The 27,379-nt window shown below is 43.0% G+C and overlaps 2 protein-coding genes across 2 annotated transcripts in view; one reads left to right on the top strand and one right to left on the bottom strand.

Moving 5' to 3' along the window:
• The window catches only part of LOC311034546 (netrin receptor UNC5D-like), a gene marked incomplete at both ends in the record, with an annotated part of 179,271 nt that overhangs the window by 75,427 nt on the left and 76,465 nt on the right, over nucleotides 1-27,379 (bottom strand). Inside the window, one exon of the mRNA XM_084042426.1 lies at nucleotides 27,058-27,161. Coding sequence (XP_083898552.1) covers nucleotides 27,058-27,161 — 104 coding nt within the window. The remainder of the gene's footprint in view (nucleotides 1-27,057; nucleotides 27,162-27,379) is intronic.
• On the top strand, nucleotides 2,386-13,101 carry LOC311034720 (uncharacterized protein). The gene is made up of 5 exons (XM_084042688.1): nucleotides 2,386-2,475; nucleotides 5,623-5,763; nucleotides 6,733-7,055; nucleotides 11,932-12,107; nucleotides 12,909-13,101. Exons 1-5 carry the CDS (start codon nucleotides 2,468-2,470, stop codon nucleotides 12,975-12,977), a joined length of 717 nt encoding a protein of 238 aa, XP_083898814.1. The 5' UTR covers nucleotides 2,386-2,467; the 3' UTR covers nucleotides 12,978-13,101.

The following is a 27,379-nucleotide window of genomic DNA, read 5'->3' as shown; positions in this document are numbered from 1 at the left end:
ACTCGGGTATCGGCCGTTCATATTGGACCATAGGCCGGGTCCATTCGGTTCCGGGTAAAAAAATCACGGGTCCATTTGGGTTCGGGTATTTATATTTGACCCGTGAAGACCTCTACTTCAGTCAACATAAGGCCTTTTCTGAACAACGACGACTTTCTATACCAGTCGTTCTCAACCCTTTCAGGCCGCGACCCCCCAAAATAATCACATTTGAACTGGGGGAAATTAACACAAGATAAACTGAATGGTACAAACTACACCCTGATACAATCAGGGACGTCACAGGCTCTCAGAAGGTGGGGGGGATGGACTTTCGGTGGACTGCACCCCTTACTTTACACTTTGGCTATTCAAAAATAGCAGATATACAAGCTCATAGCGTGGCACCGAGTGCCACTCAGTGCCACGCGTTGGTTTTTCCGGGCAGATTTTTTCGTGTTTTGGTTACTTTATTTCGGTTTTAGGGTTAGGGTTAGGTTATTTAATTCTTATTTTTGCCAGATTTTACCAATTTATTATCAAAAAAATATATATATATTTTTTAATAATTTCAAAAAGTGGGGGGGGGGTCAAATCACGGATCTGTGAGAGTGAGGGTGTCGCGTCGTACGCACAGTGAGTGAATGGCCGTGACGCCCCTGGAGACAATGCTCTGAATGGTACAACCTTCACCCTGATACAACACTGATACAACACACAAAAAGTCTGCTACTGAGTCTCCTATTGACCGATGTCCTGGTCATCAAATTATTGGCTCGGGAATGCGACAAAAACACTAAAACATCTCCATGAATGAGTTGCGAAACGGCAGAAAATGAGAAAATAAGTTCAAATGTGTTTGTGTTTGTTTTTCGTTGTTTTTCATATCAACACAGTTTGAATGTTGAATAAGGTTTGTATTCCAAAAGAAAGACGTTTTAGAGTCATTAAGTGGTTTAAATTACATTACAAAAACAGCTGTGTTTGTGAGTTTTTTTCTGTAGTATTGTGTGGGCGTAGAGTGACTCCAACATGCAGGGACAACATTTGCATCCTTATTTTTAACTCCACGATTTGCATTCAGTGGTTTTGGTTAGTCATTGACCCCATTGTTCTCCGGTTTCACTCTCTCTCTACGGCTCTGCTCTCTCCTAATCATCCGCCCATATCCTTGTGCTTGTGTGTTCTACTTTTAATGGCTGCAGAAAGAACACACAACTTACTTGCTAAAGATTTGAACAAAAATGTCCCGTCCCCTGTCCCCTGTTTACCCCAAATACAACGTGTGGCCAATTGCATTTTAGGGGGAAAAAACAACAACCAGCCAAGTACTCTTCAGCCTTCCTAGAAATTTACTGGAGTAAAAGTAAAACATTTGTCTTGGAAATGTACTAGAGTAAGAGTAATAAGTATCAAAGAAATCTAATACTCAAGTAAAGTGCAGATCCTCAGAATATGTACTTAAATACAGTACTCAAGTAAATTTACTCTGTTATTGTCCAACTCTGTATGTCATGCAGGGACCACATGCTAATGTTATACCAGGGTGTTGCGGGTGCAGTACGTTAGTCCGACAGCGCATTCCTCCGACAGCGCAGCGCTCCGACGTTTCAATACTAAACCCGAACCAAACCCGCACCCTAACCCTAACCGCACGCGGATGCCACATAGTCGGAGAAAAGGTCTGTCGGATTATCGCATGCCTCCCGGGTGTTGCGGGGGCTCGGCCACGGCCCTTCAGTTTGTGTGTTGGGATAGGCCTACAGGAATTAGGGGCTGGGCTTAAACTACCTAGCCCCTCCTCTTGTTGCAGAAGGTAAACAGTGTATAAAAGGATGTGTTTACGTGATGGCTGTGTGCTGCTGAATTGGACCCACATGGCAGTTTGCCAGTCGGGCTGAATAAAAAGATGTTTGACTTAAAACCTTGGACCGGATCTTCTCTCCTTGAACCTTTTCCCAGGAAACTGATTAGCCGCTTTTGGGACCATAAAATATACTTCATTACTTTCCACCACTGCCTAGTATTGCAGAGGAGCAATGGGCTGTGCGTGCATGCGTGCATCTCATTGTTTGTGTTTCCCACAAAGAGTAAATCACCCAATCTTCATGTCAACACCAGATGTTTTAAGTTAATCTCCTGGATAGTTGTCAGAAACATAAAGCCGCTACACACTCTTGGAGTAGATCACCCCCTCCCTGCCTGCCTGCCTGCTCTCTCTCGCTCTCGCTCTCTCTCTGTCTCCGTCTCCGGAGAAGGGGCGTGTGTGTATGGGAGAAGGGGTGTGTGTGTGTGTGTGTGTGTGTGTGTGTGTGTGTGTGTGTGTGTGTGTGTGTGTGTGTGTGTGTGTGTGTGTGTGTATGAGCGAAGGGACGTGGCTTAAGAATTACATCATGCAGATGTAAGGGAGTGGTGCAGGAAGTAACACAGTAACACACACATTTTGTTTCAGACTCTTCATTTTACACACAACAACACAGAACAGCATATGAGACGGTAAGTGTTTATAATGTAGTTACATTAGTTTTAATAAGTAAATAATAAGTCAGTGAATGAATGAGTCTCAGAGCTCTAATAGTTCCATACATTGTCATGCATGGCATATTGAGCTTAAAGCTGTAAATGTGTCCACATTAAATGATAAATGATAAAAGTAGAAGCTGGACATATGATGACGTATGATGACGAGACGGGGAGATGCTACACGACACAAAGCTGGACATATGATGACGATACACGAAAGGAAAAAAAAAGATAAAAGTGTTGATTTGTTTACTTCGTGTTGTTGTGGTTAGCCTAGCCGTTAGCCTAGCTGTGAGGAGGGGAGGAGAAAAAAATAAAATGTGTCGAGTTGCATTGGAGGTAAGCAGACGTACAAGCTCACAACATGTCACGCTGCAACACGTTGGCTGCTTGTAGATCGGCTATTTTGGGTGAGCAACACAGTCACAAAACCAAGTATAAATCATCTTTCAGACGAGACGGGGAGATGAAAATGAAAAGTAAAAATGTGGGGGTAAATAAACTTGAATATTGGAATATTTATTTTCCCATCTGAATCGCATGACATCGAAGGAAACCTTGAGGTATTTGGGTCGAGAGAGAGAGAGAGAGAGAGAGAGAGAGAGAGAGAGAGAGAGAGAGAGAGAGAGAGCTGTGTGTGTGTGTTTTAACAGACATACAGATAGATGGATATATATATAGACCTTGTTTGATCCCCATGGGAACATTCTGGTGTTACAGATATTGGTAAAGCAATGTTGATATTGCAGTAGTTGCTTGAATCAGCAGCATGGACCAGGAAAGTCCTGACCTGCACAACTAATGTTATTATGACACTTTAGGAACACATGCGCACGGTGCGGTCCCTCTTTGTTGCAGCCAGGGTTTTATTTATTTGTATAGGTTGCAGGTCACCTTTAATTAAACAGTCTTGTGCTACTGTGTGTGTGTGTGTGTGTGTGTGTGTGTGTGTGTGTGTGTGTGTGTGTGTGTGTGTGTGTGTGTGTGTGTATTAGTATTTTAATTACACACACACACACACACACACACACACACACACACACACACACACACACACACACACACACACACACACACACACACACACACACACACACACACAGACACATATAAAAGCAAATATATTTGCTTGATTGCTATTTTTATAGATATCTTTGGTAGAAACAATCCAAAAGTAGGAGCTATAGAAATAAAGTGCGAATGTATTGCAAAATATACACATCTTCTTTTCAACATACAAACACATGAATGAAATAATTGCTACTAAACTCTGCTTTAGTGGAAAATGGCAAGGTTTCAGCTCAATTGGGGTCCCTTTGATGTCACAGCAACTTACAAGCACAGTTCACCATAAGTTCAGCTGTAGCCTAATAATCAACACACCTGTGCTTGAACAAAAAAAAAGATCAGAGAAGCTGGATGGAACGCTTGCTGGTTGGTTGCAGATAAAACTAATCAGGTGTCTCCAAATTCTTTATCTCCACCTCCATCTTTTCCCCAGCTAATTAGAATCGAGGATTTCCATTAAATGGAAATGAGGAGGTGTGATTTGAAAACAACAGTCAATGAGAGTGTAGCTTTCCCATCTTATGGGGGAATTAGGAAATGCTGAAACATGATTGCACGTTAGGTAACCAGACTTTCCCTCTCCTGGCACCGCTACGGCTTCATGGTGTCTGTTGAAGATCATAGACTCTTGCCTTCTGCCATGAACGGAGCCCCTGTATCACTAACACTAAGATCAGTAGTTCACAAAGCACTTACCAATAGAGAAATGTGATGTCTCCTCGGTACCAAAAACAAAATTGTGAAAATAGTCGATCTACAATCTCACAACTTGTGAGATTGTAGATCGACTATTTTCACAATGAAGTACGTCATACATTGAAAATAACTACTCTCAAATAAGCACTTCATGTTATTTTTAACAATTGCACATGTATGCACAGTTTCACGCAAATTGCTCAAAAATCCTGGGTTTAAGTGTTTTTCAAACTGCTCAAGGCCAAACTGTGTTAGGCCAAGGGGCAGATGAATAATTGTCATAAAACTGCAATATTCATTGGCTCAAAAAAGCATAACGTTTTCACTTAGAAAAAATCCACGAGCATCAATCTGTCAGTATAGGTCCAAAGTACATGTGTAGAAAGTTTCGTGCAGATTGCTCAAAAATCATGCTTTTCATATAATTCAAAATGGTTGGAGATCTAAAGGTCAGAGGTCAAAAGTCAGAGTGTGAAAGTTGTTAGGTATGAGGCGATGCATGTGTGTATTGAAGTTTAATGTCTGTAGGTCAAATAGGGCATGAGTTGTACCTGTTCAAAGTTGGCATTTTCAATTGATTGCTCTGGCGCCACCCTTTGGGCAATGGTTGTGAGTTTCGGGCCTTGGCCGTTTGGCATAGCCCTCTACCATAGTGTGGGAGGTTTCGAGCCTATAGGCCTCAAACCCTCAAAAATGAACAGCTCTGACATAAAAGGTTTCTACCTGGCAGCAACAATAACATAAAAACTCAGCTGTGTGTGTGTGTGCGCGTGTGTGTGTGTGTGTGTGTGTGTGTGTGTGTGTGTGTGTGTGTGTGTGTGTGCGCGCGCGCGCGCGCGCGCGCGTGCGTGCGCGCGCGTGTGTGTGTGTGAGGTTACGAGGGAAGGACTGGAGAATCATGACCTAATATGGTTATCCTACTATAATTCTAGTAACCTCTGTAGTGGTGTCACAACCCGGTTCTCCTCAGTGGCTGGACCAATTGCTCTGATTTTGCACACAGCCATTGACCATTACCATCTGAACGCAACTGTGAAGCCCGTTTTTCAATTTCGTCAAATCTCAGCTTCTTATTAGCGTTTTTGTGTAAAACACTGTCGCCATGGTTACGGGGCTGCCCAGCTATGGGACGAACTGCTTCCCGGGTTGTTGCCAGATCATGTGCGCATATCCCCCCACGGATGCGTCGACCGGGTATGGTCTAGTTTTCATAGTTTCATTAAGATTAAACATGGCTGTGTCCATCGTGATGTCTATGTCCTCCTGTGAGAGTGTGTTAGTTCCTACTGTGTTTGAATGCACATTCATCCAGTATTTACTGTTGTCTGATCTATTTTATTATATTAACCTTGACAGGTTTAATAAAGAGCAGAAGATGTGTGAGTCTGTGGAGAGAGAGGAGGGAAGTGACAAACCAGAGTCTCCAACAGTGAGTAGTGACTGGACTGAAGATGAACCTCCTGCCTTCAGTAATGAACCTGGATCTTCACACACACAGTACGTCAATCCTCGTAAAATGATCTAATGCTAAGTTACATGTGCAAATCACTGAGAAAAAAAAAACAAGGCAATGGGCCCGATTCACTGAGCTGTTCACGCCCGTATTTTTAACGTAAATTAATTCACGCAACTTCCCACTAGTGTGATTCATCAATCATTTTGTATTTTTTTTTACAGAGGTCCGCTCTTTCTCAAGTCTGCTTGGAGACAGACTTACACAGGACCAAAGCTTGCGTATGTCATTAGAATGCCTTATTCTTCATGCTAAATCAATTACTATAGCGCCAAACCTCAAATAAAATATGTATGTGCCCAACATTTGTCAACGTAAATTAAAAAATAATATATTTATAGCCTAAACAATCTATCGCTTGAATGCATATTATAGACATTATGCCAACTCTTTCTGTCCGGCAGAAACAAACCCCAAAAAACGCAACCCTCAATTACCAATATTTACAAGCAACTTTACAGAAAACCAAGCCCAAAGTCGCTTATAATAAACGGAACACGGCAACACTGTTCAGCACGGTGAATTTGAAGTTGGATAATTTAATTTCCTGTTGCCTTTTATGGTGTGAAAATTTGGGGCGTGGAACAATGCAAATGAATTTCTTGGGAACACGCTTGACATTCTACGATCAGCTGGCAGCCGTCGGGATTCATCATGACAAATACACCCTCCTTTTAGTCACTTTATGTACACGTTATTTAAGACCAGCTTAGTGAATCAGGCCCATTAAGTCTAATAACAGTGTGTCCTTTCCATCCAATGTTTATCTATAGATTGTAAGTTGCTATGTGTGCAGTTTGTGGATGAAGTGGTACAAATCACAATGTGGTGTTCAGTGGTGAAGCTGCACTATACAGACTGACTGCACGTTTGCATGTCCTATCTATGTAATATCTTTCTAGAGTTATATAAGTCTAAAATACACTCATAATAAATGTTCATCATCTCCACAGAGAGAGGAAGAGGAGTCGTGTTGTGACTGAGCAGGCGTCCAGGTGTTCAGTGTGTGGGGAGGTTCTGATAGATCCAGTCTCTACCAGCTGTGGACACTGGTTCTGCAGACAGTGCATCACCTCATACCGGGACCAGTCTGCTCCAACAGGACACTATGGCTGTCCCCAGTGTGGAAAGAGATCCAGAATCATACCTGGACTGAAGACACCCAGTCAAACCACAACTGGACTGAAGACAGACAGACAAACCACACCTGGACAGAAGACACCCAGACAAACCACACCTGGACTGAAGACACCCAGTCAAACCACAAGAGGACAAAGTAAGACTGGACACAAGTCTGTCTGTCTGTCTGTCTGTCTGTCTGTCTGTCTGTCTGTCTGTCTTTCTGACCGCGGACCCCCAGTACTCTATCCTTGGTCCCCTCCTTTTTCCTTCTGGCTTCCCAAATAGCCCCCTACCCCCACAATAATGCTGCCATTGACTCACGAGCCCCACTAACCCCGGAGGTAATTTATGCACACAAACATACATGTTTGGTGGGCATTCGTGCGCACATGTACTCATTTATTAAGCTTAGGGCTATTCAACACATCGGCATAATAACACAAACAAAGCAAAAAGAACACAGATAAAAAACATATTATTTACAGTATATAAGTAATGTATTTACTTTATTAACCATTAAGTACGACAAACCTCAATTGAAACAACATATTGTGTAAATTGTATTATAATTGGCATAACTTTTGAGTGTACTTGTGCTGTAAATAATCTTGGTAACAGTGTACTGTTACACCCAATGTCCTTATTGGGCTTTCACAGCCAGTTAAACTCTCCTTTGTAATATTTTCTCCAAGGAACAGGCAGTTGTTGAATATGGACTGGTTTATTACAAAAAAGTGTAAAACTGAAACACAAAATATAGAAAAGCACAAATTAACATAAAATACAAACAGCTTGTTACAGGTAACACAAACAGGTAAGCATTTGCAGTTAAGAAGCCTCAATTTCACCAGTACACTGCAGTGCCATTCATGACAATAAAGAACACATAAAAGTTTAACATAAGTCACAATTCTTCCTAAAATAAGTAGTCACAATAATGGATGATATGCCTACTTACTTATTTTGCCACTCAAAGGGGTAGAAACAACTGATGGCTAAAGATTACTGACAACACTCACAAACAATCTCTCTTGTTGTTTATAAGGGGAAAAGGAAGTCTCGTCACCTTCTTCAGCACAAGTATACTGCAGCTCCACAACACAAACAGCGCCCCCTGAAGACAGGGAGGTACTAAACTTAAAGGAAAAAGGAAGAACTATGCCCCCTGGAGGCAGTAATGAAAACAACAAGGAAAAACTATGCCCCCTAGAGGCAGTAATGGAAACAATAAGGAACATGTTCCATTACACTCCCCGCCTTGGCATATTTAAAAATGCCACGATAACATTTACACAACACAAGTTCTGAGAAGAAAACACTATGGAATGGGTTTGGAGAAAGTCTTAGTAGTCTTGACACGTAGTGTCATGGCATGGTAACTGTCTGAACACTACTGGCTGGCTCTTCAATGGGGATGGAGCTGGAGGGGGCAGCAAGCATGGGAAGGTGTAAGGTGGGACAGTAGGATTACTCTGGCTGCTGGGAGTCAGGGCCGAAGACTGGAGAGGCATGCTTATCTTGACGGACGTTGGTTGGGTTAGAACTGTCGGTGTGCTGGTTGTGGTATCAGCAGCAGTGGGGGATGCAGGGGCTGGTAGCTGGGTTTGATGCTGGGCGAGCACTCTGGTATTGAAGATAATGTTCTGGTCTGACATGTCATGCAGGGTGATGTGGTGGATCTGACCCGGTGTGTTCACATACACCAAGTCCTTGATTTGGACCTCGATCTGGTCCGGGTAAGAGAGAGCATCCTTGAGTATCTGGAACTGCTGTGTCCCTTGTGTGGGGGCAGGAGTGAGTATTTCTTCCTGTGAAGAGCTTTCCTCCTTTCCGCCATGCTCTTGAAGGGAAGAGGGGGAATTGGGTGTCTGTGGTGGTGGGCCAGGGTGAAGAGCTGTCACATGCCTTTCACTGTCACCCTCCACCCACTTGATGGTGACGTTACAGTCTTTTTCCTGGTGACTTTGCTGATGGGTGATGTCAGCATGCTGAATGGACCTATGGGTGATGTCATCACGGTGAGCAGGCGTGTCGCTGATGTTATCATGATGAGCAGGCGTACCGGTGATGTCATCAGGCGTACCGGTGATGTCATCATGTTGAGCAGGCGTACCGGTGATGTCATCAGGCGTACCGGTGATGTCATCATGGCGAGCAGGCATACCGGTGATGTCATCATGCGTAGCGGTGATGTCATCATGGTGAGCAAGCGTACCGGTGATGTCATCAGGCGTACCGATGATGTCATCATGGTGAGGGGACCTGTGAATGATGTCATCACGTTGAGGGGACCTGTGGATGATGTCATCACGTTGAGGGGACCCATGGGTGATGGAATCACGTTGAGGGGACCCATGGGTGATGGAATCACGTTGAGGGGACATGTCTCCTTTCTGCACTGGGTTTGCTTGTATGGGTAAACACTCCAACTCTTCACTTGGCTCTGCAAGTTCAAGCTGAGCAGCACCAGACTCCAATACCTCTGCTTTGGCCATGGTAGCATCAGCTTCTTCATGGAGTTGAAGTGCTTCAATAGTTGAATCTAATATTAATTTCTTTGTAAGCATAGGCTGCTCTTGCTTTAGCGGCCTACGCTTCGGCCAGTGCTCGTGCTGCCGCCATGCTGGCTCTGGTTGATGCAGATGATCTGGTAGATCGTGCTGATGATCTAACAGTCAGCTTTCCTGAGGACTTTGAGTGAGCGGAGGATGACTTGGTGTCCTCATTGTCTTTCTTCCGTGCCTGTGATGTCTCCATTATGTTGACTGGATAAGGCTGGTGAAGAAGAGTGCTCGCAGAGTGCTAATTTCACTAGCCACTCAAAAAGTGTTAGCCTACTGGCTCTCTTGTCAGTGTCCAAAAGTTGTTTGATGTCCCTCGCAGAGGGCGAATAATTTTACTGTACTGTTACACCCAATGTCCTTATTGGGCTTTGACAGCCAGTTAAACTCTCCTTTGTAATATTTCCTCCAAGGAACAGGCAGTTGTTGAATATGGACTGGTTTATTACAAAAAAAGTGTAAAACTGAAACACAAAATATAGAAAAGCACAAATTAACATAAAATACAAACAGCTCGTTACAGGTAACACAAACAGGTAAGCATTTGCAGTTAACACATATACTGCCAATCCCGAGATATCTCGGGACATTAAATCCACCCGTTACCTGCGTATCCCGAGATATCTCGGGATCGTCTTTTTATGTGGTTTAATAACGAAAACATTTTTTTTTGGTACCATCCTTGATTTTTTTTTTTTTCCCATGACGCTTCCGACCCATCCTATGAGAAAATTTCCGACAACCGTTTCTGGTTAGTTTTTTATCCTGAAAAAACAGTGTTTCCCTGGTTTTGGCTAAAGATCATGGTTTTCACACGGTTTAAAAAACGAATGGTAAGCTCCGGTTGTATTTTCTTTTCTTTGATCGACGAACGGTTATCCTCTTTGTGTTTAAAAACGATCTGATAGCCGATCGGAGGCTAAGCTAATCTAAGATGGCCGGTGGGGAAACGTCACAGCCACGTCACAGCCACGTCACAGCCGGATATGACGTTTGCAGCCTCTTTTACCGGCTGATAACACAGAAGAAGAAAAAGGAACAAAAGTTTAAACATTATGAGGGCTCGTACGTCCGTCGTTGCTGTTTATAAACACCATTCGATCGCGGATTTTAATGGATATATTTTTTTTGTGAACGGTTCAAAAGGCTATAAAACTCAAAAACGCTGGCAGTGGGTGAGTACCTTATGAATAAACTCTGGCAGGGAATGTGTTAAGAAGCCTCAATTTCACCAGTACACTGCAGTGCCATTCATGGCAATAAAGAACACATAAAAGTTTAACATAAGTCACAATTCTTCCTAAAATAAGTAGTCACAATAATGGATGATATGCCTACTTACTTATTTTGCCACTCAAAGGGGTAGAAACAACTGATGGCTAAAGATTACTGACAACACTCACAAACAATCTCTCTTGTTGTTTACAAGGGGAAAAGGAAGTCTGGTCACCTTCTTCAGCACAAGTATACTGCAGCTCCACAACACAAACAGCGCCCCCTGAAGACAGGGAGGTACTAAACTTAAAGGAAAAACTATGCCCCCTAGAGGCAGTAATGAAAACAATAAGGAAAAACTATGGCCCCTAGAGGCAGTAATGGAAACAATAAGGAACATGTTCCATTACAAACAGATTCAATCAGAATTCAATCAATCAAGTTTACAGTACCCAGTCATATTGTTCTGGTGCAGCTGTCAATCCAGTGTTCGACTTTCCTTGTGAATGCATGGATTTTATCATTCATGGACCGGATGCTAGTGTTGTCACCTTGCAAGGTAAGTCCCTTCAGTTTATCAAATATGCAAGGTAAATACACCAGCCTTAATACCCATTCAGGTTCAGGCAGGTGCTCAGACAGCTCTGGTGCTTTGTCCATCAGAAATAAGCAGCTCATACAGGCGGGTGAGAACATTTCCCCTGGACAGCCATCTCACATCAGTATGGAACAGCAGGCCTCATGCTCCCAGTCCAGTTTGTTGCAGAGAGTTGCAAAACGCCTGGTGTTGAGTGGACGTGATTTTCGTCCCAGTGTCAAGAATACTTTTAAGCTCTGGGTTGAGCGTTTTTCTTGTAAGAGCCTCTCAGTGAATAATGCAATGTGTAAACTTTTTTACTTGTTTTGTGACCCACTAATACAAGGGTTATTCATCTACTTGCAAAGCATATTTCGATTTCTTCACTCTGTCAGTCAGTTGACACTTTATGCCCTGTGCCATGTGTGATCCACCTGCCAATGGTGTTATCAGACAGGGGCACTGCATCCAGCTCCTAATTATAGCAGAGGGTTTAATAAGGATTTCCCCAATTGTGTGCTGCTTTTTGAAGCCTTTTGATTGATTTAGTGTGTGTGTGTGTGTGTGTGTGTGTGTGTGTGTGTGTGTGTGTGTGTGTGTGTGTGTGTGTGTGTGTGTGTGTGTGTGTGACTCAGTGAATAATGTTTTTTAATGTTTCTGTGTTGTTTTCTCATCAGATTTCCATCGCCTCACACTGGACACAAACACAGCATACAAATGCCTCTCTCTGTCTGAGAACAACAGAAAGGTGGCATATGGGGTAGAGGTTCCGTATCCTGATCATCCTGACAGGTTTGATGGACAGCCACAGGTTCTGTGTACAGAGGGTCTGACTGGACGCTGTTACTGGAAGGTAGAGTGGAGTAAAACGGTTGCTATAGCAGTGACTTACAGAGGAATCAACAGGAAAGGGCAGGGTGATGACTGTTGGCTTGGAGCGAATGTCAAGTCCTGGAGTCTGTACTGTAGTGGTGGTCACCATGGTAACAGTTACACTGTCAAACACAATAAGATAAAGATTGTCCTTCCTGTCAGTCCCTCTGACTCCAACAGAGCAGCCGTGGATGAGCACAGGGTGGTTTGGGAGAGGGAGGACAGGGAGGACAGGAAAGACAGGTTGGACAGGGAGGACTGGAAGAGGGAGAACAGGAAGGACAGGAAGGACAGGTTGGACAGGGAGGACCGGGAGAGGGAGGACAGTGAGGACAGGTTGGACAGGGAGTGGGAGGACAGGGAAGACAGTGAGGACAGTGATGACAAGCAGAAGAGGTTGGACAGGGAGAGGGAGGACAGGGAGGACAGGGAGGACAGGGAGGACAGTGAGGACAGTGAAGACAGTGAAGACAGTGAGGACAATGAGGACAGGGAGGACAGTGAGAACAGTGAGGACATAATGGCAGAGTATGCGAGAAAGGAGGCGTTAGAGGAGGCGATAGAGGAGTTGAGGGAGGACAGTGAGGACAGTGAGGACAGTGAGGACTGCGAGTGGGAGAGGGAGGACAGAGAGGACAGGGAGGACAGGGAGGACAGGGAGGACAGGGAGGACAGGGAGGACAGTGTCTACAGAGTAGCAGTGTATCTAGACTGGCCTGCTGGAACTCTGTCCTTCTACACTGTGTCCTCTAACACACTGACACTCCTTCACACCTTTCAGAACACATTCACTGAACCACTCTATCCTGGGTTCTGGATTAAAGGCTCTGTGTCTCTGTGTGATGAGTAAGTAGAATGGAGGAATACACACACACACGCGCGCGCGCGCGCACGCACGCACGCACGCACGCACGCACACACACACACACACACACACACACACACACACACACACACACACACACACACACACACTTGAGTTGAGATTATTTTGTAATTAAAGAAAGCTTCTGCGCTGTATTAACTACAACAACAACGTTGCTGGGTCTTACTTGTGTTTAAAATAAAGTATTTTTCACTGTTTCTCAACTTTTCACTGTTGATGCATCTTTTCTCTCTCTGCTCCTGCTGCTGTTCACTCAGGGCTAGAGCCTAATTTATACTTTGCAGCACGACAGTGTCCCGTGCCTAAAATAGCAGACATACAAGCTCACAACGCGTCGTGGATGCGACTCATTGTGAGCTTGTAGGTCTGCTATGTTTTTAAAACATTATGGCTTGTGGTATATTAAAATAGCATAATTCTAGAAATACCTAAGGTGAACACACATTAAAGGACGACTTCACCGATTTTCAACCTATCTTCATATAATTGGTCCTCACTAATACTCATGATAAAATGTTACAATTTGGTACCATTTTTTTCTACTTGGTTTGTGTCTCATAGGAGGGCTGTGGACAGTCCAGAAACCTGTCTACCAGTGCCATCATCGTTAGGCATGTTTTTTTTTCCAACAAGATTTCACATTTCTTATTTAGATTTGTATTAACACGAGAACAATGGCTTCTTTTATTGCATTGCAACTTTCCAGGAATAGAAAGCAGCAGTTTCTATTAGCTTGGATTCCCCATTGAGGATGTCACTGGTAGACGGGACTCTGAACTGTCCACAGCCCTCCTCTGAGACACAGACCGAGTAGATTTTTTTAAAAACATTTTATCATGAGTATTAGTGAGGACCAATTATATGAAGATAAGTTGAAAATCGGTGAAGTCGTCCTTTAAGGACTCACAGTTCCTGGTTTGAATCACACAAAGAACAGGCCTCGAAAACCCATACCCCACTGAACACATGCACAGGAAGCTCTGATGGTCAATGATGCAACAGTGATCTAAACAGCACAGTCTTTGTACTTACATACATGTATCCATACATAATATCATATACCATTATACACTAATATACCAGTACCCATATTGTAATGCACTCACACTACAATGTAACCATGCACATTACTAATGAAGGCCTACTGTGGTCAACCTTATAACTGATACTAGCTGAGTAAGTAGAGATTCTAGATTAGTTGCAGAAATCATGGGTGTCCAGATGTCCAGTTCCCATGGGTCTTCTGACCTTAGCTGACCACTATATGGTCTTACCTAACTTAATTTAGCACACACACACACACACACACACACACACACACACACACACACACACACACACACACACACACACACACACACACATTTACACACACACACACACACACACACACACACACACACACACACACACACACACACACACACACACACACACACACACACACACACACACACACACACACACACACACACACACAGTCTCAGTACTTGTAACGCACACACATATGTGCACAAGCACATCCTTGCATGCCCACACACACACACCTAGGATACACACTGTTTAGACATCTGGATCTCAACACACACACACGCACGCACGCACGCACGCACGCACGCACGCACGCACACACACACACACACACACACACACACACACACACACACACACACACACACACACACACACACACACACACACACACACACACACACACACACACACACCTCGTGCACAAGCCTATAGAAAACAGCATGCATGTGCTCACACACTGGGTATAAATATCTATTCAGAGTTGAACTCTGTCTCTTGTCCTGCTTAAGCTGCCATGTGATGTTAACTCTTTACTCTCTTTAAATAAAGTAACAAAGTAGAAGTAATGCCTGGACTCTCATTCATCTCAATAGAGGCAAATAGTATATATATATATATATATATATATATATATATATATATATATATATATATATATATATATATATATATATATATATATATATTAGTAATAGTAGGCCTAATAATCTGACACATAGTTTCAGTGTTAAAACGGATAAAATAATTTCTGTCTGTGGTTCTATATGGGCTGTGGCAATAATTTTGACAAATAATAGCTTGCAGCGAAGTATTGTCAGATTGAAGTAAGGAAAAATACACATTCATACAGATGTAACTATTTAATATTGATTGAGTTCAGATGTAATGATTTCATAACCAGGATGATTGAGTTCAGACGTAACTATTTCATAACCAGGATGATTGAGTTCAGATGTCCTGATTTAATAACCAGGATGATTGAGTTCAGATGTCATGATTTAATAACCAGGATGATTGAGTTCAGATGCAATGATTTAACCACCCCATTCGGATGCTATCCATGCATTGTATGGGACATTATCACCTTTTATCAGACCAATGAATGGGCGAAGTAGGCGACATACTGACCTACCCGCGATTTATCAGACCATTAATTGGGTGTTATCAAGACATACTGACCTACCGACGGAGATGACTTTAAAAGTTCGGTTTTGGTTTTGGTTTCGGACCATGACGGAGGCGCGCATTCTCAAGAGAACTGGAACCACGTGAGGGACCACCGAGCGAGCTAAAGCGAGCGAGTTGCCGTCCCGAACGTTGCGACGTTCGCTTGAGCCGACTCAGCGCCGTTGGAGTTATGTACCGATAGGCACTGAATCGTAAATCATGTTGTGGGGATTGCTCCGCCTCCGAGTAGGTGCAGTAGCTCATGATTACGACCAATGAATGGTCTGATAAATCGTGGGTAGGTCAGTATATCGCCTACTCATCGCTAGGTATGGAGCTCATTCATTTTTATTAATAATGAGCACCTTATCGATCCTGCTTATTGAGCCGAGCTTCTATTGAGCCCATTATTGATCCTTTTCTATTATTTGTGGAAAGACGTGAGACGACTATACATTCTGAATAGAACCTTTTTTTTATTGGCCAGTTGTTGTGAGTGACAGTGAGTTTGTCTTTACATTTCTACTGTATATACAGTATATTTCTTGACATTCATTTGAAAAGAAATCAGCAGCATTAAATGTCCAACAAAAACTTATATTCAACAACAAAGGAAATACATAATAACATATAAATGCTTTCCAAAACAAAAAGCAAAAAATAATTGACAGCTCTTAGACTTAGACTGTGAGTTACTGCTTGATTTCAAACAAGAAAGCCTTAAATAAATAATGCTACTGTTTGGTTTTTTTTTAAACAGAAAATACACAGATCCCCTGGCTTCAATATCATTTTAACTATGACAATAGAAAAATTATATATAAGCAGCAGCAATACAATAAATGTCCAACAAATTACTTCAGTTCCTTCCTTCCTTCCAACTAAATAAAATTAAATAAACAAAAAAAATGTTTTACAGAACAAAAATAATCTCTTTTAATAAAAGCACAGCTCTAGGTGTTTTTTCTGAAGAAAGATTAGCATGTCTGCCTTGTCAGGCATGAGCCTGGATCGTTCCAGGCTGATGGTATCACCAGCAGTGGAGAACACCCTCTCTGAGGGGGTGGAGGAGGCTTGAACACAAAGGTAGCTGTCAGACAATTCAGCTAGCAGGGGCAGGGTGTCTCTCTTTCCCCACCACCACAGGACAGGGTCTTCTGCCATAGAGACTGGAGGTAGGTTTCTGTAAAGAATAATCTCTTGGTGAACACTCTGAGTGGTGGTCACCCTGTTTGGCTGGATGGTGTGTAGCTCTTGCTCCTCCTCTGCAAGCAGCTCCTCCAAGGCGCTCTTCTTAGGCTGTACTAGTGGAGTGACTGCAACCACAGGAGCCTTTAATTCCTCTGAGACCAGTGTGCCGTCATCATCGTCATACTTTGCCTCCTCCTGGGCTGTGTCACTGTCCTCAGGGTCTGGGAACTGCACTGCCTCTGTGGCATTGGCTGCTATAAGCCTTCTCTAAATGGTCCCAGGTGGAGTCTCTGTCACTCTAAGCTTTGAACCTGGGGTCCACCGCAGTCACCTCTTCCAGGAACGCATTGATTTTGTCCGCCTGGTAACGTGCAAAGAGGTCAGTCCAAATCTTTTGTTTAATGCCAGCCACAAACAAAGTGTCTCCTTCCAGTACTGTGAAGTGCTCCTTCAGTTTCTCCAGTATCGGAAGGATCTGACCACATGTGGGGCTTTTCTCACTTGATACACACACTGTAGAGGTGTACAGGATCTTCATCACCTTGGTGAACTGCTCTGCTCTGGTGAAGTCCTCATCTGTGATGTTATCCAGTTTGTCCTTCTCCATCGGCTTTCTTCTCCGTTGGTCTATTGCTGCAGCTTGGACAGCCGGATACTGTTCGAGGAATCTCTCAACCATCAGGAACAGAGAGTTCCACCTGGTTTTGACGTCCAGTATCATTCTGTGCGAAGCCAGAGTGAAGTTCGTTTGGGCCAAAGTCGGGGGGTGGAGGTGGAGGTGGGGGTGGGGCTGTAGGTGCAGCTGTGGTCTTGCTGCATGCTGGGGGGAGCTTGGGCTGACTACCATCTAAAATTAAATGAAGATGACAAAAGATTAACATTTGTGCCCATCATTAAAACAGCCATTCATTATGTGCGATAACTTCGTGTTAAATGGCTTTATATTTATAAATATAGTACTATAATAATTACTAAACATCTCTTCAGCTCTTTATAAACAGAAAATGCATCTTTATTTTTTCTATCTATTTTTCTTTGTTTTAAGTAACTACAAAAATATGGGGCACGGTGGCGCAGTCGGTAGCGCTGTCGCCTCACAGCTAGAAGGTCCTGGGTTCGATTCCCGCCAGGGACGCTGGGGGCGTGTTCTCTCCTCCACGTCATCGGCGCCCATACCCTAGGTGGGGTTGGTGAAAGGGCCTACTCTGTGTGGAGTTTGCATGTTCTCCCCGTGTCTCCTAGGGTAGTTAATACCCTCACAAAAACATGTAGTAATCCTGGTCACTATACTGCCTCCCCCTGGTCAGCCGGGGCGCCTGATGGAGGAGAAGGGAACTGGTTGGAATAACGTGTTCCTTCCACGCGCTATGTCCAACCAGGGAATCTCCCCCCTGTCGGGTGATAACAAGCGGCCTGCTTGCTCCTCATGCATTGAAGGAGGCATGAGCTTCAGCTTGGGCTCTCCCTAGGCTGGCAGAGGGTAGGTAGTGCCCAGGATTACATAGGCAATTGGCACTGGGTGAAAAAATGTGGGTTACAAAATCGGGGGATAAAAATTATAGAAATTAAAAAAAATAAAAAAATAAAAAAAAATCCCTTGACCCTTGAACTACATTTTACCATGGCCTTCATATACAGTATTTTTCACAGACAGAAGGCAAGTGACCTTTTTACTTTTGGAGAATAATATTGTAGAAACTGTTTGTGTACTGTCACTTTAAAAGCGTAATTTATACGTCATCGTACGACGGTGTGTCACACACCAAAAATAGCCGACCTACAAGCTCACACCGCGTCTGCTCGCATCACTTTGTGAGCTTGTAGATTTGCCATTTCCGGCGTCGCACATTGAATATGTCACGCTACTAGTCATTTATTCATTCGCAGGGAGCGATATATTATAACTCTATGGCGGGGAGATTTGAGTTTCCTCAACGGATTATTAACAGAGACTTGCTAACATGCTGGGCTGCAAGCACCACATACCTTAGGTAGAAGAGGAAGGTTGCTCCGCTGTGGTAGCCGACGGCTTCGGTGTTGTTTTGACTTGTCGCAGACATGCAAAGGTATCACGGCTTTATGTGATGCACGATGGACAGATGCCTCTGCATTGTTGAAGTGTTACCACCTATGTATGAAACAACCTCGCCACATATTGTGCATTGTTTTTTCCCCCTAAAACAACAACCAGCCAACCTAAAAGTACTCAGTACTTTTCAGCCTTCCTAGAAATTTACTCGAGTAAAAGTAAAATATTTGTCTTGGAAATCTACTAGAGTAAGAGTAATAAGTATCAAAGAAATCTAATACTCAAGTAAAGTACAGATCCTCAGAATATGTACTTAAGTACAGTACTCAAGTAAATTTACTCTGTTACTGTCCACCTCTGGTCATGTCTAAACTATCAAAACAAGAGCCGATCAATAAATAAATCTAATCACCCACACTGGCACTAACATGATGACGACTTAAAAGTGTATTGAATTGGTACCCGCCACCCAGCGCTGCTCTGAGAAATAAGGAAGTGGAGTTTTTATCTGCGACGAGTCAAAACAACACCGAAGCCGTCGGCTACCACAGCGGAGCAACCTTCCTCTTCTACCCAAGGTATGTGGTGCTTGCAGCCCAGCATGTTAGCAAGTCTCTGTTAATAATCCAATTGATAATAATCCGTTGAGGAAACTCAAATTTCCCCGCCATAGTTATAATATATCGCTCCCTGCGAATGAATGAATGACTAGTAGCGTGACATATTCAATGTGTGACGCCGAAAATGGCAAATCTACAAGCTCACAAAGTGATGCGAGCAGACGCGGTGTGAGCTTGTAGGTCGGCTATTTTTGGTGTGTGACACACCGTCGTACGATGACGTATAAATTACGGTCAAGGGATATTTTTTTAGTTACTTAAAACAAAGAAAAACAAATAGAAAAAATAAAGATGCATTTTCTGTTTGTAAAGAGCTGAAGAGATGTTTAGTAATTATTATAGTACTATATTTATAAATATAAAGCCATTTAACACAAAGTTATCGCACATAATGAATGGTTGTTTTAATGACGGGCACAAATGTTAATCTTTTGTCATCTTCATTTAATTTTAGATGGTAGTCAGCCCAAGCTCCCCCCAGCATGCAGCAAGACCACAGCTGCACCTACAGCCCCACCCCCACCCCCACCTCCACCTCCACGCCCACCCAGTCCCCCACCTCCACCCCGACCCCAAATTGGCCCAAACGCCCTTCACTCTGGCTTCCAAAAAGATGGCACCTGACAAAGTGGACGAGTGCCACAGGGCTGTCACTAAGTTTGTGGTAAAAGGGCTGCATTCCTTTTCAACAGTGGAGTCACCATGGTTTAGGGAGATGACAAATGCCCTCAATCCACGTTACACCCCCTCTGCAGGGCCGCTCTGTCCAACACCCTCATCCCTGCATGGCATGAAGTGGAGTGACAGAATGTCATCACAGATCTAGCAAATGTGGCCAAGGTAGCCATTACAAGTGATGGATGGACTAGCATAGCGCAGGACCACTACATCACAGTGACCGCACATTACATCAGCCAAGGCAAACTTCACCAAAAGGTCCTCTGGACCAAAGCTGTCTACCAGGCGTATTTAGTCGACTAAAACTAGACTAAAATGCAATTGGCCACACGTTGTATTCGTCAAAGAAGGAACCCTATCCAATGTTCCCTGTAGCGTGCGCCCGTACGCACACAGCCGAACGTTGACGCACACACGGCCGAACGATGACAAAAACACTGTCGCGCACAGAAAAAAACATCCACATGTGCTCCACTCAGTCTTTGTCAGTTCAAGCTGCAGGCAGGACGTGTGTGTGTGTGTGTGTGTGTGTGTGTGTGTGTGTGTGTGTGTGTGTGTGTGTGTGTGTGTGTGTGTGTGTGTGTGTTGAGGGGTTCTGTGCGGTGCCATCACCACCGTCCTGACATTTCATCTCAAACTATTTTCCACTTTGAGAAGACAAGAGAATCTTCTCTCTCTCGTGGTGGGGCAGCCGAGAATTTGAGAATGCAATCTGGGGCAACGGGGGAGGGGGGGGGGGGGGGGGGGGGGGGGGGCATGGGGGGGGTAAATTGGGAGAGACAAGCGGATCGACCCGAGATGCAGAAAAACAGGAAGCATGGTGGGGTTCAGAATGAATGGGAGAGCTGTGTGTGAGGAGAATTAGGAAGACAGAGGATGACATTCCTGACAGGGAATTTATGATGAGAGCATGGATTGAAGCAGATAGTAGCTGTGTTTGTTCTATCGTTGTGTCTGTTATAGACCAAAGGCATCCAGCTCCACCATGATCACATGAACCCTATCGTCCATATTCTGGGGAAAGCATTCTTCAGTGGTGCAATGAGCAGATCCACCAGCTCTAGCTATAGCTTGTATAGATCGTCTATTTTCGCTGAAGAGATTTGGGTTAGAGGAATTAGTTAGCGGACCCAGTATAGAGCCCTGGGGGACCCCGGTAAACTCAAGTATATAGAGGGATTAAGTGGTTATTAGTGGAGGTCAGGATTTACTGTGTGTCAGCACGGACATTGAAAACATACTGTACCAGTCAGTGTTGATTTTGACACATTTTGATTTAGTTTTAGTCATAGTCTTTTGAATAACATTCTGTTTCATATTAGTCATATTTTAGTCATCTGAAATGTTTTACATTTAGTCTAGTTTTAGTCGACTAAATATCATAAGATTTCAGTCGACTAAAATCTACAGTTGATTTACTCGACTAAAATGTACTTTTGGCGGACCGTGATGGCATCGAAATGATGTGTGTGTGTGTGTGTGTGTGTGTGTGTGTGTGTGCACACGTCAGTGCGTGACACACACACACACACACTGTTAAAAAAATAATCCAGCTAACAGCCCAAACAAAGTAGTCCATTGAAGTAGATAGGGACAACACTTGTTGTCGAGGTAAGCACAACATTTTGGATCGCTTTAGAGAGTTTAATACTATCAAATTCACCTGAGTTTTGGCTAGCACTAGTATTTAGCACATACCGTAGCAGTGACATATGGTACTTTTTTTGCCTTGAATATTCTTGAAAGGCAAAGAGTGACATGTTTTTTTGTTATTCGCCTTGAAAACAATGCATGCGCCTTGAATGGGGAAACGTTTTTATTTTATTGGGACTCATAGAATCACAAAGTGTCCCTGGGCTGGGACCCATTCAAATGACCACTCCTGGTTTCTGGCAGCCACTAACTACATTGAAAACCTAACATCACTGCTACTGCTTAGATCAGTGGTTCTCAACCTGTAGGTCGGGTCCCGGGTCCCCAGATGACAGTGAAGTGACAATTTAAGGACTTTTAACACATTTTTAATACCTAAAGAAAAGAAAAGAAAATAAATGAAAAAGACCATTCTGCATCAACAGTAATCAACAAACTATACTATAAAAATGGTCAAACATTGGCCAAATTGTCAAATAATATAAGACAGAGGCAAACATTTTGAAAATAGCTGATCTACAAGCTCACAACGCCTGCGCCTTGCTCGCAAGGCGCAGGCGTTGTGAGCTTGTAGATCGGGTATTTTCACAGTATTTATCTGTGGTACTGAGTCAAACTAAATGGAATGCCTCAACTCCTACATTCCAAGTGCTTATCAGGGTGGGGGTCCCCAGTTCAAATATGATTATTTTGGGCCTATATATCACGGCCCGAAAAGGTTGAGAACCACTGGCTTAGATGAGGAGTTATTTTGTTGCATTGGAATTGTTGAGGTTTTAGACATATTTTTGTTTGTTCAAGACAGTATATTTAAATTTAATATTTTGTGGTTATTTGGTTATTTTATGCTGCACCACTAGGCTATAAAGATATTAATTTAGTTCACTCGTTTTGAAACAATGCTGCACTAATTTGACTTGTGACTTAAATAAAAGCCATATAAAAAATTACAGCAATTCATTGATGTGAAAAATAAGAAATAATAAATGTACTTTTACTTTTACTTTTACTTGCACTTCAGTATTTTTAAAAGCATGTACTTTTGAATACTTAAGTATATTTAAAAGCAAGTACTTTTTTACTCTTACTTGAGTAACATTTTGACTGAGCTACTTTTACTTGTAGCGGAGTAAATTTAACCAGGTGTACTCTGTACTCTTACCCAAGTACTGGGGTCGAGTTCTCCGTCCACCTCTGGACATGACGTCATGGGCCGCTGCACTCGATAACAGGCCCGACAAGCCCAAAGCTTATCGATACCCGGGTCTCGATAAATTCATGCCCGCATATAATAGACCCGGTTTTCGAGCTCCATCCCTACCCGTGTAGCCTTGAATTTATGGAGATGTGTTTGTTTTTGTCGCATTCCTGAGCCAATAATTTGATGACCGGCAGAGTCTCCAAAAATGCTTCATGGGGTGTGTAATTGATGGAAAATAAGTATTTTTTTGCGTGAACTATTCCTTTAAACGTGACAGTTTAAGACATACAACGTTTCCACCCAACAGCGGCTAATCCCTCGCAGTCTCTTTGCTTTATCTCCACTTCGTCTCTGGAAACGTTATGTTTATCCCTGAATAATGACATTTTAAGCACTTCAAATGACTGTGGACGAGCCAACTTAATGATTAATCACACTTACTAAAGCAGACTGGGGCAGTTAATGTGGGCCTAATTATTGTGAAACAATTGTATTATTATTTCTCTTTCATTATTCAGAAGTCTCTTTCGTCTTGCGCTCCGCTTGTAAAGTTTCCTTTGAGCGATGTGTGTGATCGCCTCCCTGACAATTAACCTACCGTTAATTTCAAAATTATTCTTGAATTGTTTTCTTTAAGCCTAATTAATTAGTATATATATAATTATTCACCAACCGTGATTTTTAATGTGATGTTTAATGAGTGTTTTTACCACACTGATAGGGAACAACATATTTTCTCTTTGACATAAACTAAATGCTATTGCATGCTATATTCAAAAAACACTCTGAAACAGTCATAACCATATAAGGAGTTCCCAATGCCCAAATACAGTATGGTGTGTGTTGTCTAACCCCAATGTGTTGTCATGGCATCAGCCGCAAACAAATCAGGGCTCAAAAAGGGGCATGCCCATATATGGGCATATACTGATGACCTCAGCGATCTCCTTTATGGACATAAAAGGGACAAGGACTGACAGATAATGAGATGCGGTTGTCCAGAGCCACAGATCCGACCGCTATGTCCATTTATGGTCATGTGCATACATTTGACCGACCGACTTCAAACTCGCCGCACGCAGCGACAAGGACTGAAGGGAGTGTGGTATGGGCATATACTGATGACATCAGGGATCTCCATATATGGGCAAAAAGGGACAAGGACTGACAGATGCAGACATCTCCATTTATGGGCATAAAAGTGACACAGACAGACAGGTACAATGGGTACTCTGACAAAGCCCCCAACACATTGACTCGGACATATTGGTCGGATCGGCAAATGTGAGGGCCGCGTAGTGGCCCGGACCTCTACTGTATGAAAAAGAGAGTCTCTAATTACATATTTTTAAATGGCACCATCGCTTCAACGTTTGTGAATCAGTGATGATTCTCTCTCTGCCATATAGGTGCAGTGGTGCAAAGTAATAAGTACATTTACTCAAGAACTTTACTTAAGTACAGTACTCAAGTAAATGTACTTTGTTACTGTCCACCACTGACTATTGCATAAAACAGGTTCTCGGGGGGAAATGTTACCGAGTGATTGTCAGCGCCATGAAAAGAAACATGGTAAAAACATCCTAGGCAACAGTCCAGTGAAATCCCACATGACAGAATGTTAGATAGATGTAGAGGAAAAGCTCTCCCACGTCTGTTAACATTTCTCCTAAGAAGAGCAATATAGCTGTTTTATGTAATGAAGTGTGTTGTAAACACTGTCATATCATCGCCAAACAGCATGCCGCGTCACAAGCTATTCCACATGCATAGATACATCTACAGTCACACTATATATTATGCATAGATACGTCTACAGTCAGTGATGGAAGAAGTAATCACATTTTTGGGCGGTGTAGCCGCCCCTATAAGTGGGGTTGGGACACCTCATTAGTACACCCTTCGCTGTACTGTGATTGGCTCATACATTAGTACACCCCTACATTAGTACACCCCTAGCTGTACTGTGATTGGCTGGCTCTATTCAGCACTGTGATTGGCTAGCGAGACACATGATGAAATTAATAACCTAACCTATAAATAGGACTATGCAATTAAAAAAAAGCACTTTCTTTTTTAAGTGAGTTTCCATCACTGTGATGACCACTGTGATGACCACTGTGATGACCACACCGCCCACTTCACACTGGGTGTGATTTTTTACTTTAGTACTTTAGCAATACCCTATTGTATAAATAGTTTGTTACAAGTACAAGTCCGGTATTCAAAATTTAAAAGTGCAAACGTATTGGCATCAACATAATACTTGAAGTACCAAAAGTAAAAGTACTCATTATGCAGAAGGTCACATTTCAAAGTATAAAATGTATACAAATCCTTTGAAAATATTTGTGACGCGTTGTGAGCTTGTAAATCGGCTATTTTCAAGTAGTAACTAGTGACTAAAGTTTTCAAATAATTATAATGAAGTAAACGTGCAATATTTGCCTCTGAAATGTAGTGGAGTTGAAGTAAAATTATTGAAAATTGGAAGTACTCCAGTACAGTAAAAATACCTCAAAATTGTGCATAAGTACATACTTGAGTAAATGTACTTAGTTACTTTCCCCCACTGTCTACATTCACACAATTTCATATGTATAGACACATCTAACAGTCAAACTGTCATATGCATATAGACACATCTACACAGCAGTCCACTGCACTTGTACTGTCATCTCAAACTGCGTTCTGTTTACATTAGTTCAGCATCAAAAGCTTTGGCGCCGCGTGACGATATGCAAATCACTGAAAGATGGAAAATAAACAGCCGTGACCGATCGAAAATGTGTCTCAGAATCCAAATGCATTTCCACAGATCCTCAGGGTTAATTTATCCATCGTGGCTCAGTGTACAAAACGTACACATTTGTACACTCTCGGAGTCAAATGAAATATGGTCCAATAAACAGCAGTGACTGATTGAAATGCAATATTTAGTTTCTACTGATCATAATGTGCTATTATTAGTCAACATGTAATTGGCTCTATGCACAGCAGCCACATTGTGAAGAAATTCACAGGTGTTACCAATATACTAATGAAGGCTCTGTTCTATTCTGGTCAAACAGAGTCAGGGTGCTGATATTGTGCATGTTGGCTCACTGGAAACACTTCTTACGGGCGTGTAACTCTGAGAGTGTACAAATGGAACCAAATGGAGCCTTACGGGTCCATTTGGTTCCATTTGTACACTCTCAGAGTTATGGGGGTCGTGGAAACCACTGTGCTACACTAAATGGAACAGAGCCTTCATTAGTATCATTAGTATCATTGGTAACACCTGTGAAGGAAATGATAATATGGCTGCTGTGCATAGAGCCTATTGAACTTCCATCAGTGAAATGTTTCACATGCGTATATAATATATGACCTCTCAGCCTTTCACCTCCTTCCAGCTCCTGCAGGGGAATATGTGGCCGTTCTCCTGCGAGCTGCGTTCTGTCTCCGCATTATTTACTGTAAGCGTTGTCTTTGTCAGATGGAGTCACATTAATGAATGCATGAGGATTCTGTCTATTTGGTGACCGCAGGAGCACGGGAGCGCTACAGCGAAGCTCCATTTGTGTGAGTTGAATCATTCATCACACGCATACTGTACCCCCACACACAGATGGGTGTGTGTGTGTGTGTGTGTGTGTGTGTGTGTGCGAGCACATACACATACCAACATACGTACACACACACACACACACACACACACACACACACACACACACACCATCTAAGGGGCATTGTGAAGGAATCCAAAGCAAATCGGTAGGAGCGTATAGGGAGTGCATAGGAGCGTCAAACAGCGAGTCCTCTCGCCAAATGTTGACTGCCTGTTCTGTTCTGTTATTGCGTTGGTTTTCAGCATGTGGGTCAGGACCCTTTTTAATACCTCAAAAACATTTAAGAAAGAAAATAAAAAGCACCATTACTGCATCAAAAGTAATCAACAAACTAAACTATGAAAACTGGTCAAACATTGGCCAAATTGACAAATGTTTTGAGAAAATAGCCGATCTACTGTACAAGCTCACAACGCCTCGCTTTGCGCTTGTAGATCTGCTATTTTCACAATATTTATCACCTCCTACAATTCCAAGTGCTTGTCAGGGTGGTACTGGATGGGCCGTCTCCAGAGAGAGAGAGAGAGAGAGAGAGAGAGAGAGAGCGAGAGAGAGAGAAACTAAATTTCCTCATTACCTCTGCAGGAGGCACTCCCTCTGGTGGACGGCAGTGTAAGACAATCATGCCTTTGAGAGGCACCTCTCTGCCCTGGGGGTCCTGCTCAAAGTTCTTCCTCAGATCTGACACAGAGTGGAAAAAAGAATGGATTAAACACACACACACACACACACACACACACAGAGATGCACGCACGCACGCACACACACACACACACACACACACACACACACACACACACACACACACACACACAGCTGTGGATACACCTGCACGCACGCACGCACGCACGCAAGCACAGAGACACGCGCACGCACACACACACACACACACACACACA

The sequence above is a fragment of the Gymnoscopelus microlampas genome (assembly GCF_963454915.1).
Source record: "Gymnoscopelus microlampas genome assembly, chromosome: 19".
Taxonomy (NCBI): Eukaryota; Metazoa; Chordata; class Actinopteri; order Myctophiformes; family Myctophidae; genus Gymnoscopelus; species Gymnoscopelus microlampas.
This window is presented reverse-complemented; position numbering and strand designations above follow the sequence as displayed.